At 40.4% G+C, this 15,326-nt stretch overlaps 1 protein-coding gene across 4 annotated transcripts in view; it reads left to right on the forward strand.

Annotated features, from left to right (window-relative positions):
* LOC122528437 (LIM domain-binding protein 2) overlaps positions 1–15,326 on the forward strand; it is a 117,667-nt gene that overhangs the window by 90,547 nt on the left and 11,794 nt on the right. For all 4 annotated transcript variants that reach the window (XM_043653531.1, XM_043653527.1, XM_043653528.1 and 1 more), the window contains exons 3-4: positions 12,126–12,228; positions 13,895–14,067. In XM_043653531.1, coding sequence (XP_043509466.1) covers positions 12,126–12,228; positions 13,895–14,067 — 276 coding nt within the window. The remainder of the gene's footprint in view (positions 1–12,125; positions 12,229–13,894; positions 14,068–15,326) is intronic.

A 15,326-nucleotide genomic window follows, 5' to 3' on the forward strand; every position in this document is an offset into this window, starting at 1 on the left:
TTTTTTTGTAGGAACGATGAAAACAGGCGTGTTGATGAAAAAGTCAAATGAAAAGCTACGAAAATTGCTTGAGATTGTATTAAATTTTAATCCGTTCCATTGAAAAATTAATCAACGGATGTTTGGCTAATTGTTGCACTAGTTTAATTTAATTGATTTTAGTACTTTAATCTATACGCGTGTGCAATATTTCTGACACGTTGAAGAAAATCTCGAGGCACGTCTAATCCCAGATTCAAATGCGAATGTAACTCTCTAACGTGGTTGACAACGTGTTAAAACTTTCATCCGTTTAAAATTACAGTAAAAAATTAATCGAGCTGCTTGCTCGTGAAAAAACGTACGATAGTAATTTAGCTGCAGCAGTTCAACCGATGAATATTAATCCACATAATTAGTGTTTTTAAAATATCCCTTGAACGTTCAAGGAAGAGGGAAAGATGCATAGATCCAAGAATCAAACGATTCGAAGAGACGATTGGTCGTGCAACAATTTTAATTTAATTTTAATTCGCTTAATTCCGATTTAATACCGATTTGTTTTAATTTATTCACATCGCCCTAACTATAGTTTCGCCGTTCGATCTAGTTTAATTAATAAATAATTAACGTTTCGTACACGTTTCGAGAAAGAGGCAAAAATACACTATCCAGAATCGAAAATCAAGCGATTCTGATAATGCGTCGAACTTCCAAGAAAGAACAATATTAATTCCTAAACTGGACAATAATAACAGCCCCTTCTTAAGTATTCAAGATACACGCGCGCATATTTAATCGTAGAGCGAAAAGATAATCCCGACGTAAAATCGCTCTGTCCCTCTCGCTCCGCTTGGATCTCCGTTCGAAAGTCCATTCGAAAGTCTTGGAAAATCTTCGAACACCAGCCCGAAAACTACTATATCCTCTGTATCGTCTACCGAAGACGAACTTTTCGATCGTGAAACAGGCGCGCGGCCATTCGCGGCTGCTTTCGTTTCGAGTCGCCGAGCCGGGCGAAAATAACGCGGCAGAAATTCATGCAATTATTCATCAACGCATCCGCTCGCTGTCCCGCGCACCGTTCATTCCGAAAAATATTATCTCGTAGAAATATTCGCATCGATCAGCTCGCCGGCATACCGGAGGGAAAGAACGAAAGAAGTCCGAAAACATATGAAACGAAAAACAGAGGGAAACAGAATGGATACGACGACGGAGGGGGAGGGGGAGGGGGAGAAGGAGGAGGAGGAGAAGGAGGAGGAGGAGGAGGAGGGGAAAAGGACGGTAAAAGCAAGAGGATAGCAAGGAGGAAAAGGATGAGGAGGAGGTTGGTGGAGAACACGGAGGAGGCAAAGAGAACGTTTCACGGAAAGAGACCGGAGAGAAGAGAGAAGATAGAGGAGAAAAAGCGTGGCGGTGGATCGACGAGGAGGGAAGGTTGAGAACCTCTATGGGAGCCTGGGTAATAAAATGAGGGCCCCTGCTCTCCCCCGGGGGTGGGGCCCCCTCGATAACCCATATTGTACCCCCCATCCCCTGGTTCTCCCTCCCAGGCTCGCCCCTCTCGCCGCCGCCCCGGGCCGTATATACTCCGATCGGCCGGAAGAGTTTTGTCCCAGGCCGACTGTCCAGAGAGAAATCTCTCCGCGTCTATGAACCGGCCAGCCGTTGCTTGGAAATTTCTCAAAAATGATGGCCCTGACCGCCCGAATTTTCCCGATTTTTCGATATAGCTATCGCCGGGATCCGTTCCCGTTAACACCGCCGAACCGATTTTCGTAAGAAAATGGAGAGGTGGAGCGCGCCGACAATACTTTCCCGCCGGCGTATATACACGATCATATACCACCCCTAGTCTCCCCACACCCCCCTAACAACAGTAGGGTGGTACAGTCCGGGTGAAAAGCCAACGGCAACCCCGGCGCAGTACAGGCTGCACAAAGAGCGACGCCCTGCCAGGCGAAAAATGGAAGGGAAAAAAAAATGCAGCCAGCAGAAGAGCGGAGAGAGAGAGAGAGAGAGAGATAGGAGGCGAAGAGAGACAGAGAAGGGGGGAAGGGTGCAGAAGAGTGGGAGAAATTATTGGCGGCGAATCGTTTCTAGGACGGAGGATCGGGAACGATTCGGATAATACAAGGTGCCCCGGCTATTTTCCCCTGTTATTTTCTGTTTTCTATTTTCTTTCTTTCGTTTCTTTTCCTTCACTTGGTCCTCTGCTTCTACGTTTTTTGATTTGTTAAGAGACACGTTCGCCTCGTGGGAAATATGGGAATTAATAGCCAAAATTTCGAGAAACACGAGCGTATCTTACGTTACGGGATCGGTCCGAGAAATAAGCAGATCTCGCGCGAATGGAATTAGCACTTGAACTGGAGCAGAGTAATCAGAATTGATCAGTGCGTCGATTTTATGGATTCGTTACAAGATTTACGGGTTTGAATGATTTTTCAGGGTAACGGATATCGTTATATTGTTGCACGAAAATTTCATCGTCGAGGGATACATTCTTCGTTTGTTTTCTATCTAAATCTCGTAACATTTTGGTCATTTTGGCCAGAAGGTGAGTTATAGCATTTAAAGCGACACTGTGCACATTGTGAAATAATATTTCGTATTCGTGCGTTCGCTGTTGGTTCGCTTTTTCCAGCAAAGAAAATTAAAATGCTGCGCTATTCGTCGTGTTTTTGCCAAGTTCGCGGGGATCGAAATATCCACGAAAGGAAAGGGACGTTGTATCACTCGGATAGAATAACACATCTCTCTCCCATAATAATACCTGCGCTTTACTATTTTCGAAAAAGTTCGATTATTTTTGAGACAGAGGTTCGCGCAGCGGCGAACGAAAGAATGTTTGAAATTGATATTTCATACACGTGTGCGAATGAAATTTTTATTCGAACGTGTCTCTTTCACTCGTTAAACACTCGTCTGTTCAATTTTATCACGTGTCCGTTTCCCTTGTCAACTATAATTCAGCCTCATAAAATTACACCGTTCTTCTCCCTTCGTTTTACTCTTTAAACCTTCGTTTGATCGTCGCTGCATTGCGCACAGAGGAAACTATCACAGTCTATACGGGCGATATTTTTGAGAAATTGTTCGAGAATTTTTGAAAAATCTCTGTGTGAGAAATCGATCACTCTCAAAATGTATTTATTCACGGCGAACGACAGCTTTTCTTTAAAAACAGAATTGGACAACGGATTCTATTTCGTCCTCGAGCCGGAATTTTTCGAACTGGAATTGATCGGAATCGAGACGAGCTTCTCCCTTTGACCAGGGTGTCGCCACTGTTTTCTCTTTTACTTCTTTCTCCCCTTGGTTTTCTCCGCTCTAGCTCTGGTCCCTCTTTTCCTCCACCGAGCGAGTCTCTGCCGATGACTCCGAGTCTCTTTCGAAACTTTGCTGATTTGAGAAGAGGTCCGGTATATAAATGTCGGACCTCTCGGTTTTTCGTTGCGACTTCGTCTTCCCGTGTATAAACTTTCGGATGCCCAATTCAGCAGCAACCCTCCCATACTGTTGTAAAAATTCGCCGATGTACACGTGTACCGCAGATCGCGGAGGAGGAGAGACGTAAGTTCGCCTATATTGATTTTTCGAATTTCGATGCTGCTCGGTAGCCAAGAGGGAGAATTTTAATACGGTTACTCGGCTGGAAAGAAGACTCGTTAAATTCAAAGACAGAAACTTTGCAGAAGAAGCTGAATTCTCTTAAAGTTTCGTAACAAACAAGTGGCGCGTTACTATAACGTATATAAAACACGAAGAAGTAGCGCAGTAACTGGTATAAATATTTCGTCTCGTACCAAAATCGTATATAAAAAAGAAAAATCGTCATTGCTATTATGTTATTCAGATTATTATATATATCTACTGCTATTGTTCTAGTATTTTCCTGCATATTCGGCTGCACGTGAAAATTCATATTTCGTACGAACGATGAAATTGATGGATTAATTTTCTTCCTATTATTACATAAACATAATACGCGTTATGACGCGTAAAATTTTTACGACGAGTTCGTATTCACAGACTTTCGTGCCATATTTTCCGATTGATCTGTCCTTGATCAGTTTTATTATATTACTAATAAAATTATCAGATATTGCGCGAACAACAAGCACACAGATGCACGCGTCGAAGTTGCCCACGACTGCGAGTACTCGAGTACTTTCGCGACGCAGCGCGAATTTCGCCGAACGTGAAAGAAACGTAAAAAAAAAAAAAAAAAACGTAACGAACACGAGGGAGTTTCGAGTTCGAATTCACAAAACCTAACTTAATTTCTATTTTATTTGGATTGCCGGGTCGCCCGGGTTTTCCCGGTTCGTTTCTCTGACGACTCGGTTATTACGATGCAACGACGTCCCGGATTTTCACGTTTTTTCTCCTCCTATTCTCTCTCTCTCTCTCTCTCTCTCCTCCCCCTTCTGTCTGTCTGTCTGTCTGTCCCTTTCTGCACCAGGATTACTTCGGCCCGGACAAATTGAATTTAACTCCGGCTAATACGCCGGCCAAAAGAGCGCGTATTACGCTGCTTTGTCCAGGCACATCGTGGAAATCAGCGATGATTTGTGTGTCTCCGGCGCCGCGACGCGTTTCCCTCCTTTCTCCCCCTGAGCCGACAGAGGATCGAGATTGAATTTCTTGCCCCGTTGTCGCGCTTTTCTCCGGCTATCGCCGCGATTTTTTGCCCCGTCGAATCTCGCCGGTAACGGCCCTCCCCCGGTGTTTCGAAAAATCGATTCGAACAACTTGTCGCGCTACGCGACATCGCCCCCCGTTCCTACCCCTCCGTCCTTGTTGTACTAACTCCTGGCACTAATTTCCCCACCCCGCGAATGATTCTTCATTTCTCGTTTTATACTTCGAAGCGAGGCACAACTGTGGGATTCGTGTGAAAACGTGTAGGAGAAATTTCGATAGGTTTCGAAGATAGTTTGATACTTTGTAAAATCTGTTTCAGAATATTATCGTACTGTTTTATTTGCTACTTTTGTGTACGAGGGAAAGTGGAGAATTCTAGGGACATTTTTTTTTTTTTTTTGGTCAATTATGCAACGATTTCATAAACTCGTCGGCAAAATCTCTTTTAATATCTGGTTTTATCTAGAATGGAACATACAAATGCAATATACATAGAGATACAATATATTGCTTTTAGATTAATTTTGTTATTCTATACTATCCAGCGCTTTTTTTTTTATAAATAATACAGCCTTTTAATTTATGCTTAATTTATATTCCATAAAACCTTGGATAATCCATTTTAACACATGTTTCCTTTCTTTTTTTTTCGTGTGAGATAAAATACGTAGAAAATTGAAAAGAGCAATAAGATGTAACAATAGAAAATTCGTCCGCTATATATTTTTTTTAAATTTCTCATTAGAAATGAAAAACACGCTAGTCACCTTTGTGTGTGTGTTGTATTTACGAGTAAATTGTTTCGTTGATGTTTTCCATTTTTCCGAACAAATTGCAAGGGCGGGGAGGGGATTTAAGTTAGGAAGCAATATTGCACAGAGTTTTGTTGGAAACGCTTCATTATAAAGTTAATAAACAAATGCTCGAACCTAGAGCGTAGAACGTGTAAAAGGGAACTTGAACTGGACTGCACGCGTGAAAATTCTTTCTTAAGATACACGAGTTGTGTGAAAATTTTATAATTCGTCGTCATATAAATGCACGGTGACGCGGTGTTTTAAAATGGGAATTTTAAACATTTTAATCAATCGGCGTTACTTATTGTACAAATACGAGTGAATACGATCGATCTTCCATATTTTGTAATGCAGAATCCATTTCAGGCTACGTTCAATATTTGCTTGTAACTTCGTAATAAAGCGCGTACAACGAAACTTCGTAACTGCATTTTTGCTCCATTTTTTTCCTTTCTTTTTTTTTTTTGTATTTTCACTCGCAGATTATGCTCTCGCGATTCGTCTGGCAAATTGAAAAATGTTCTCTAAAATACTTTGGCCTAATAATTAGACTGTGCGTGTTCGTACGTTTATGGAGAATTAAAGAAAAAAAAAAAAAGTATATTAAATACATCAAAATTGAATGAAAATATTGAAATAAAATATCGTAAAATTTCGTGTATTCATAAAAACATGAATTTTGTTGATAATGCTTTAGATTTGGAAGAACGAGAAATTTGCAGAAAGGAAATAAGTAATTTAGAATAAATGGTAGAAAAACATGTTGTATTTTTGGAATACATAATTATATGATATTCGACAAGAGTAACAAATACATGTAAAATATATTCAATAGATTATTGAGTAGTATGTGGTATTGTATATTTTCTCTTTCCTGTAGTTACTCATAACAATACAATTTAGTAAATTTCTCATACAAATCTATTAATAATTTGTAATAATTTCACTAAATTCGTGTTATATTAATTCTTTCTCAAACGAATGCCCAATTTTTATTCCAATGTTTTATATTCTTGGTAGTTAGCACCATGTACAATAAAACACATCGTGCAGTAACATACACTTAAACGTCGTCAAATGAGAACATTATGCATTGAAGAATTAATCAAACTAAATTAGATGGCAATTAGAAGCAACTTCGAAGGAAATAAATTTAATAAAAGAAGATAAAATAAATTTCACTGCAGAGACTGAAGAGATCTCGCGATTGCGATTTTGCGCAATTTTTCTATGATGAAAAATTCCCAATAAAAATCCCTCCTCATCGCACTCAGTATCGGGAGAATTATTTTCCGATGGGGTGGAAAGTGCTCGCGAGAACGTTGATCTTGGCGTGTGTATATCAATTAGAAGGTTTATACGCTGCAGGCGTGGGAAAGGTAGAATTACGTTGAAAGCAGGGTCGATTCTTAAACTGCGCGAACGATCGATCCAACGGACCAGAGAAAGGTGACTAGCGTACGGTGGAAATCGTAACGTTGTCAACCGATCGATCACGCGTGCAGCTCAGCCGCGTTAAATATCGTCGCGTTATTTTCCCGAAAGAATAATTGGTCTGGACGAAACTATCCGAGTTGAGTGCGCACTATCCTATGATAGTTGAAAGTTCCAGTTCGAGTTTGAATCGGTCAAGTTTTCGTGAATTCCTTCGGTCGTTCTTCGACCACCAGCGGGGCCCGGTGGTAGTAAGATTCGAGAATTCGAAACTCGCGAACGAGCGAGTTTTACTTGCGGCTTGTTGTTTTTGGTGATTTCCGCCGGCACGAGCTCGCGTTACGTATCGATCTAACTTTCGCGTAGAGCGTGCCGCTGCTCCGGAGATACTTTGATTAAAATTTTCGAAGAGCTACAGCTGCGCGAGTCGCGCCAGCTATTTTTTTTAATGATCGGTAAGGTAATCGAGAATGAGGTAAATGGTAATATCTATTTTGTGGTAAACGTCGTTTGATAAAGTCAACTAATTTGAAGGATTGATATTATTTTGCTCGTGTTACTGTCTACTCATACCTTTCACATGCTAGTTACTGAAATTACAAAACTCGTGGACTTCTCATGGAAATTTTGTAGATTTCTTTTTGAATTTCTTCGATACGTGTTTCATTATTAAGCTACGCGTGAGAAAACTAACGACGCAAAGAGACAGACGTAACGTACAGAAATGTTGAAAATGTTCACGATATTCAACAGATGAAACAAATTTTATTCCCTCGGGTACAATCGGCAGTCTATTTATTATACAACGATCACTAAGCATTAGAGAAAGCTTAGAAATCAATTTTTATAAGACGAATTTACGCAACGAATGATTATCATTAATGTCAAATATGAAAGTATATACATATATACATACTACGTGTACAAGTATAAAACATCATATAGACAGTTTTAAACTTCCTTTCGTTCACCGCTGATACTTTCATCTCCGCGAGAATATTTTTCGAGCGAAAAGTACAACGTTGAAACTCGTTCTATCCACCCTCGATCGCATAATGACCCGGGAGGCTGTATTTTTCCCCGTGCGAGAATGAAATCATTCTCGGTACCGAATACCGCCCCGGTGAAATTTCTCCAACGATGGTAATGACAGACCGCCGAGCTGTTCTAAATAATCGTATCGCGTACCGAGTGGCATTAACCGTAGCTGTAATCACGCACGGGGATAACGATAACCGCGAGCGGCCGAGAGCGAGAGCTATACGAGAGAATTACGTTTCCAGAAAATTGCGGACACTTACTCGCGACGCGTAAGTAAGCCTGATAGCCTCTTTTCCCCCTCGTCTTCCTTACTGGTTGCAAGATCAGGTCGCGTCTTTTGGCGTACAGCAGCGGAAAGCAGCTTCTCGCAAGAGGTCTTGGCTTTCTTCGTTCGATCGGCGTCGATCTTTCAGATCTATTTTGATCGACTCGGCATTCCTCGCCGATTTCAGCCGGCTATGGAGCTCCGCGCTTGCCAGAAATATCAATTCGCGCGTGAGTGGCAACAGTTTGCTTGATTTGGCACCGGGACGCGGCTTACCGCTCCGAAATAAATCTTCCGCGCTGGCCGCACGTGGACCTCCCTGAAAACCGATTGTCCCGTCCCTTTTCTCTCGCGAGAGGGATCAATCAGCGCTCCTACGTTTTGTTATCATTGTCGGTGACGCCAGATTTGTCTAATGTTTAATGTTGTCAGAGAGAGAGAGAGAGAGAGATTTTTGTATTACGTCGAGATGCGGAGACTCCTGGCTAATCGATCATCTATTATGGTATTGATCTTGTGTATTTGCGTATTTATTGTCATCGTTCTCGATTTTAGAAACTGGTACACTCCGTAGCAAGATCTATACAAGATCTTCGAAAACATAAACTAACTTCGTTTCTCCTCGAGTCGTCAGAAAAGTTAGAATGTAAGTTAGTAACCTTTTTGTCATGTTTCGCAGAAATTTTTGTGCGCAAAGATTTCGCAAAGTATATAAGTGAAAGCTTGTGTTCTTTCCTGTATCATTTGCTCGTTCGTTGATAGTGTATTAATTTTATTCTGCGCAGTTAAACATCTTAAAGTGCATTAAATCAACCGATGATAATGAAGATTCTGACGTGACGGTAAATTCGTAATTTTTGCAATCACTATATACGAGTTTGCGGAAACTGAAGGTCACGTTGGCGTTACTACAATTGAAAGTCAAATTGATTTTCTCTCGGCAAATGGTGTTCTTTCGCTCATTTGTTTCCGCGTGAAAACGCGCGATTAGAATATTGAAATTAAAGCGTGGAAAACTTGTATATTAATTTTTTTTTTTTTTGTACGAATACAACGGTGGTATGACAAATAATAATCTATTTATATCGACACAAGCGTTTCGCCTGGCTTAAAAGTGCAAAGTCTCCTGAACATTAAATTGCGTGAAAAGAGTCGCAAAACATGTTCTCGCAGTAAAAGCCATGAATTTTATGATCACACGAGATTGTACTCCGTCTCTTTGTGCTCTAAAAGGCGCTCTATTATTTTCAGATGAATCAGATGATTCAAACTTTAATACTTCTTTGGAATTTTAGATTAAATTCATTGCGAATAACGTTTACACGTAACGATTTCGAAGACTGTGGAATAGGAATGAAATAATTCAAGGAAGGGTTCGATTTGGATTAAGAGCAAACAGAATAGGAAAATCAACAGCGCAATTGCTAAAATTGAAATAAAAAATAGGAAACATGAAGCGAACGACCGAAAGGGCACGATTGATATGAACAAGAAGGAATTGAGCGTGAACAGTTATAGAAACTTGGGTTTTAAAGAATAGAAGCTAGATAAAACATACTCTACAAAATATATTTTCACATTTCATCGTGAAAATTCGCGCCCTAGTTATTCCATACGTAGAAATTTTAATTGCAACTTTGAACCCGCTTATTCTCTATTTATCTTAAGATTCTGTAATCCCTGTTTATCCTTACGCAAGTTCCAAATTAGATAATAATTCTTAGAACAATCTCAGCTTTCTATAGCTGTTTAATTAAATTTCGATATTTCGCGCTCGCGCGGGCAACAACAGCGAAGGGGTTGATACTTGCGTACAGGGATGCACATCTCGATTTACACGTCCGGAATCTGAAGCCGAAAACTCGAGCAATTTCTCGAAATGTTCTTTAAACTAAAAGTTAAACAACCGTGTGTCCATTTGTATTCTGAAAATTGCATTTTTCATACGTATGATTATCGGTACAGAGTCGCGATGATTATTAGTTACGTCAAACTTGAAACAGAGGGTTAAGTATGGTTCAAAGACGCGTTAGCTGGAAGATTAGAATGAGAAGAAGGAAAGCACGAGAGAGACAGAGAGAGAGAGAGAGAGAGAGAGAGAACGAAGAGAAGACAGAGGCGGCCTATACTCGTCGCTGAATAACGCATGACTGTCTGGCTTGAAATTATAGCATTTCGTCCCCTCTCGCTCGCAGGAACTACCCCTTGGCTCTGGACGCGCTTGTTCGCTGCGCTTTCATTCAATTATGCATCCAGCTTCACCCACACCGCATCCACTCACTCACTCAGTTTCTCTCTCTCTCTCTCTCCTCCCCTTCGCTCTTATTATTATTTTTCTGCACGTGACCTCGCTCCAGCCTCCTTCTTTTCTTTCTTAAGTCTCAACGTCGCGCCGCGTCGTCGCAGACTCCGGAAACTCGATCGTCCGTCTCGATATTCCTGTTCCTTTCTTCTCTCTCTCTCTCTCTCTCTCTCGCGAAGCTCGCGTTATTTCGGAGAAAACGCGGACAAATCGTCGGGGAATGATCGTTGACCTCTCCTTTGCATTCGCTGGAGCTTTGTGACAAACGAGAAATAGCCACGATCGCGAACAACGTGCTCCTCAGTTACGAACGATCCTCCTTTCCTTTTCTGGGCGAAATTATGCAAACAATGGAGTGTTTAGCGAAACTGAAAATCGAAATTCGTACGTTCCTCTCGTACCTCGTGAATATTAGGATATTAAAATTGAAAATATACACGAATATTGAGAATTTTGAGAAACCTGTTCGAATGAGAAGTTTAAAATAATTTTGTCAAGTGTAAACTCGTAAAACTGTTACTCCCACTTCTAAACCAAGCTTCAAATCTTTTTTCTTTTCTTCTTTTTCTTGATACGTTTCAAACACGTGACGATATGGATTGCAGAATTATCACTGTTAACTCAATTTCGATCAAAATGCGCTACAGACGAATTCGATTATACATTGGCCTCATGCGTGGCAATTAATTTATTTGATTAAAGAAATGATTAAGTTATTTAAAACGTACATTGATCAACCCCATGAATTGACAAACGGAAACAAGTTGGAAACTGAAGACTCCAACGTAATTTTGTTATTCGTGATGTTCCTTTTATTTTAAGTTGCTGAGTGTAATTAACGTTAATTGAGATTACGAACATACTATATATACTAAATATAATATATATAAATATACGTATTTTTATATATATACTAAATATAAATTTATTATAATATATTTATTATACAATACTAAATGTATATAAATATCACAGAATCTCTGGATATATCCTCAAATTTATTGCACAAGGTTTAAACACTTTCGCGAGGCATAGCAATCTCGCACGTGCCTCGGAAGAATCTAGTGGTAAACCCGGTTTTCTTAATCGAGCTTGTTCGTGTTTTCCACGTATTTACGCGTGTTTATTAGCGTGACCGTAATAATTCGTACGGCGAACGAGCGAGAGCGAGCGAGAGAAAACGAGAGCACGCGTTCCATGGCCGATCGGGTTTTCACGAGGTGACGAGCTACGTTTACGACGTAAAAATTTCAAACCGTTCCGTATCGGCGCCTATAAATATTCATGCCGCGACGAAACGCCAATATATATGTAGAGCAACACGAATATACTTGAAACGACATAGTCGTAGCCCGGGAGCAGGGCCGCGAGAAAAGTCAAGTCCGTGTTGCTCGCGAGCTTTTTTCCGCGCCCGCTCCGGCGTTTGCTCGCTGCGGAAATCATTGTCAGCCATTTGTACCGTGCGATCACAGATTAGGCTGGAAATCAGACATCGTGCCCGCGATTCTGTTCGCTGATGGCCAGCAACGATGCCATCGAACATAATCGGCCGATTTGACCACCAAGTTGGCGTTCTGGAAACACAAAGTTGGCATCGGCGATGATTTGCCCGCCTGCGACACGATTATCACGTAGGTTTTTGTTTCTGTTACAGGAGAGCGACAATCTCTGGTGGGACGCGTTCGCGACCGAATTCTTCGAGGACGATGCAACCTTAACCCTCACGTTCTGCTTGGAGGATGGTCCCAAGAGATACAGTAAGTATCTGTCACTTTCTCGTTTTTAAAAGATATACGTAGCTTTTGTTTTTTCTTTTTTTTTTTTTTTAATTCATTGTCTTCCACTGTCAAGCTATTCCATTTAACTAAAATACGTTGTTTATAATTTATGGAATGACTCCCGTGTAAAACGACGGATCAATTAGAAATGTACTGTATTTGTAATTAAGCATCAGTAAAATTCGCTTTAAATCTTCGTCCCCGCTGAAACAATAATTACGTCTCACGAAAAAACTACCATTCGTTGCTGAATGTTCCCTTGAGATATTTTCACGTTTCACTAAAGATTTTAATGAAAATTAAAAAAAGAGAAAAAAGAAACAAAATTTATCATATGCAGAACATGTGAAAAATTTATCGCTTGCCTCGAAACCTACGCAAAATATTGAAAATCGAGATGTCCATTTCATCCTGTTGCTTCAGCGTGGACGATACGTTTCTACAAGTAGATTTTTGTTAAATACGCAGCAAGAAGAGACAGAGAAATCTCTTCACTGTCGCTTCTCTCAGTTAGGATGGAGTTCACAAGTATCGTCAAGTCGAAAAATCTCTGATGCACACGCGGCGAGACGTTTTGAGGAGATTCCACGTTAACGTGTGACACGCACACGGTTGCCGTGACGTTGTTTAGAAACGCGGAGAACGCATTTCGCGATGGCCAAACGAGACGATACGAGCCCCTCCGGTTGGCCGGTTTCTCGTTCTTCTTCTTCATGGTCCATTGTCCTCGTCTCTGGTCCACGTATATACATACATACATACACACGTGTTACAAACCGGCACGCACGCAACGTTCTAAATAATTACGTGCCACCACAGCGAGCAATTTTGCAGCCGGTGGATTTTAATGTCTTGCGCCGTGTTCGTTTGCTGAATGCACGGTAACAACGTGATTACACGTCGCATCGCGTCGTCATCGAGCGTAAACGACGAGGCTCCGGGACGAGCATTACCCGTTGCAATAAGATGCAGCCAGAAAGCTCTCTTTTTCTATCTTTCACTCGTGGACTCCATTCTAGAATTTTTCAATCCTCTCTATCTCATACGCTCCATCCTCGATCGAGGATTGTTCGATACTCCCGTTCGATGCTCGTTGTCACGCTATTTATTAAATTTTAATTGTACGTAAGTACGTGTGCGCAGAATTTTGAAAAATTCCAATCTCTCTGTTGTAGACTCTATCTCCAATTTAAAATTTTTCTATTTATCTGTCTATCTATCTGTCCATTTCTTTATTTATCTATCTGTCTGTCCATTTCTTTATTTATCTGTCCCTTCTTTCGTCGTTTTTTAATCGTACGCAAGTACAAGTGTGCACAATTTTGGAAAATATAGCCAGTTTCTCTTTCGCAGATTCCATCTCCAATTTAAAATTTTTTAATTTCTTCGACCCTTTCTTTTCCCATCTATCTATCTATTTATCTATCTATCTATCTATCTATCTATTTCTTTATTTATCTGTTTCTCTGTCTCTGTTTCATCCTGTGTTCGATGTTTTGCCTTCGAACGTTCCCGGAAGGCAAAACAGGAACACGGCGAAGGAATTACACGAATACCGGATTTTCTTCATTTCCCCCGACGAATATGTCTGCGGACTGCGTTCGATCGCGGTTGGTACTGATCATCCATTCGTTTATGCTTGCAGCGATAGGCAGGACGTTAATACCTAGGTACTTCCGTTCGATATTCGAGGGCGGAGTGACGGAACTTTACTACAATTTGAAACACCCGAAGGAATCATTTCACAATACCAGCATAACCCTCGACTGTGATAACTGCGTTATGGTCACGCATCACGGAAAACCGATGTTCACGAAGGTAAGAATCTTGTCCTTTAATAATCAATCTGTTATCGCGGGTTTCGTTCAAGTCCGATGGTTTTCTAAATTCAATGAACAAAATGTGAAGTGAAAAGTACGCTGTAGACCCTGGGATCTTTCGTCCTTTCGCAACAATGGGATTTATTAAAATTAAACAGCTGGGATTCGAAACAATTGTGTTACAAATTATTGTTACTCTTTCGTTTTTGTGTGACACACGGTATGTAAGATTAGTTAACAGTGTGTAACAAATTAGTTACAGTATGTAAAACCATTTCCGGATGTGAGAATTAATTCAGAAATCGGTGGTAAGATCGAAAAAAAAAAAAAAAGAAAAGAAATCGGCGAAAGCAATCGGTTATCGCGTTCCTCTCCCGCGACCCCGTATTTTTTTTTTTTTTTTTCTTTTGCATATTACGTGCATATTTGCAGCATTGAATTTCCCATGGAGGCATAAATATCCGCAGTCTGATTATCATTGTTGCGCTATCGATTCACGGTTTAACAATGTAAACGAAAGGAATCATGGTTCGTGTAACACCGAACGGCTCGTTTCACGTGCACGCTTCTTCGATCGTCTTCTTTCGCTTCTTCTTCTGTTCCCCACCTTTTCGAGTCTTTCTTTCTCTTTCCTTTTTCGCAGTTACTATCTTCGCGTATAATGATATCGAGCATAAGATTTAAAAAGGTGAATTTTTCACAACAGAATTCTCCTTCTAGCCAATATTTTACAGAGGAATCGAGTAACCGAAGTTCCCTCCTCACTGTAGATTTATCACTGTTGAGACATTTATGCAACATTCACACATCCTACTCCGTAGGTTTTGATAATGGAATTATCTTATCTATTCTGCTGATCGAGAATAGAGTCTGAAAATGGCTCGTTTCGTAACGATTCGTCGCGTTAAAACGCTTAAACGATTTGTACTTTCTGCTAAACAGAAACTTCTTCGTGCACATTTCTAAATTTGTTATAAAATTCTTCGCTTTTCACCTCGATAATGAAGTATCGGAACAATTGTTGACAACTAGTCAAGCATGTAGATCAAATTCTCCGTGTCGCTATTGTAGGATCTACGAGAAAGGAGGGACAACGCTAAATTTTGACACTGTCTCTCAGAAAAATTCGACTATAAAAATTAGAAAGTTTTAATTATTCTTCGTTCGTCAATTTGTCAATTTATTGACCGAAATTCGATTTTTATTGCCAACAAAAGTCACGCTTTTCTTTTTCTTTGTTTTTTTTTTTTTTTTTTT

Source organism: Frieseomelitta varia, unplaced genomic scaffold (genome assembly GCF_011392965.1).
Source record: "Frieseomelitta varia isolate USP_RPSP 00005682 unplaced genomic scaffold, Fvar_1.2 scaffold_250, whole genome shotgun sequence".
In the NCBI taxonomy this organism is placed as follows: domain Eukaryota; kingdom Metazoa; phylum Arthropoda; class Insecta; order Hymenoptera; family Apidae; genus Frieseomelitta; species Frieseomelitta varia.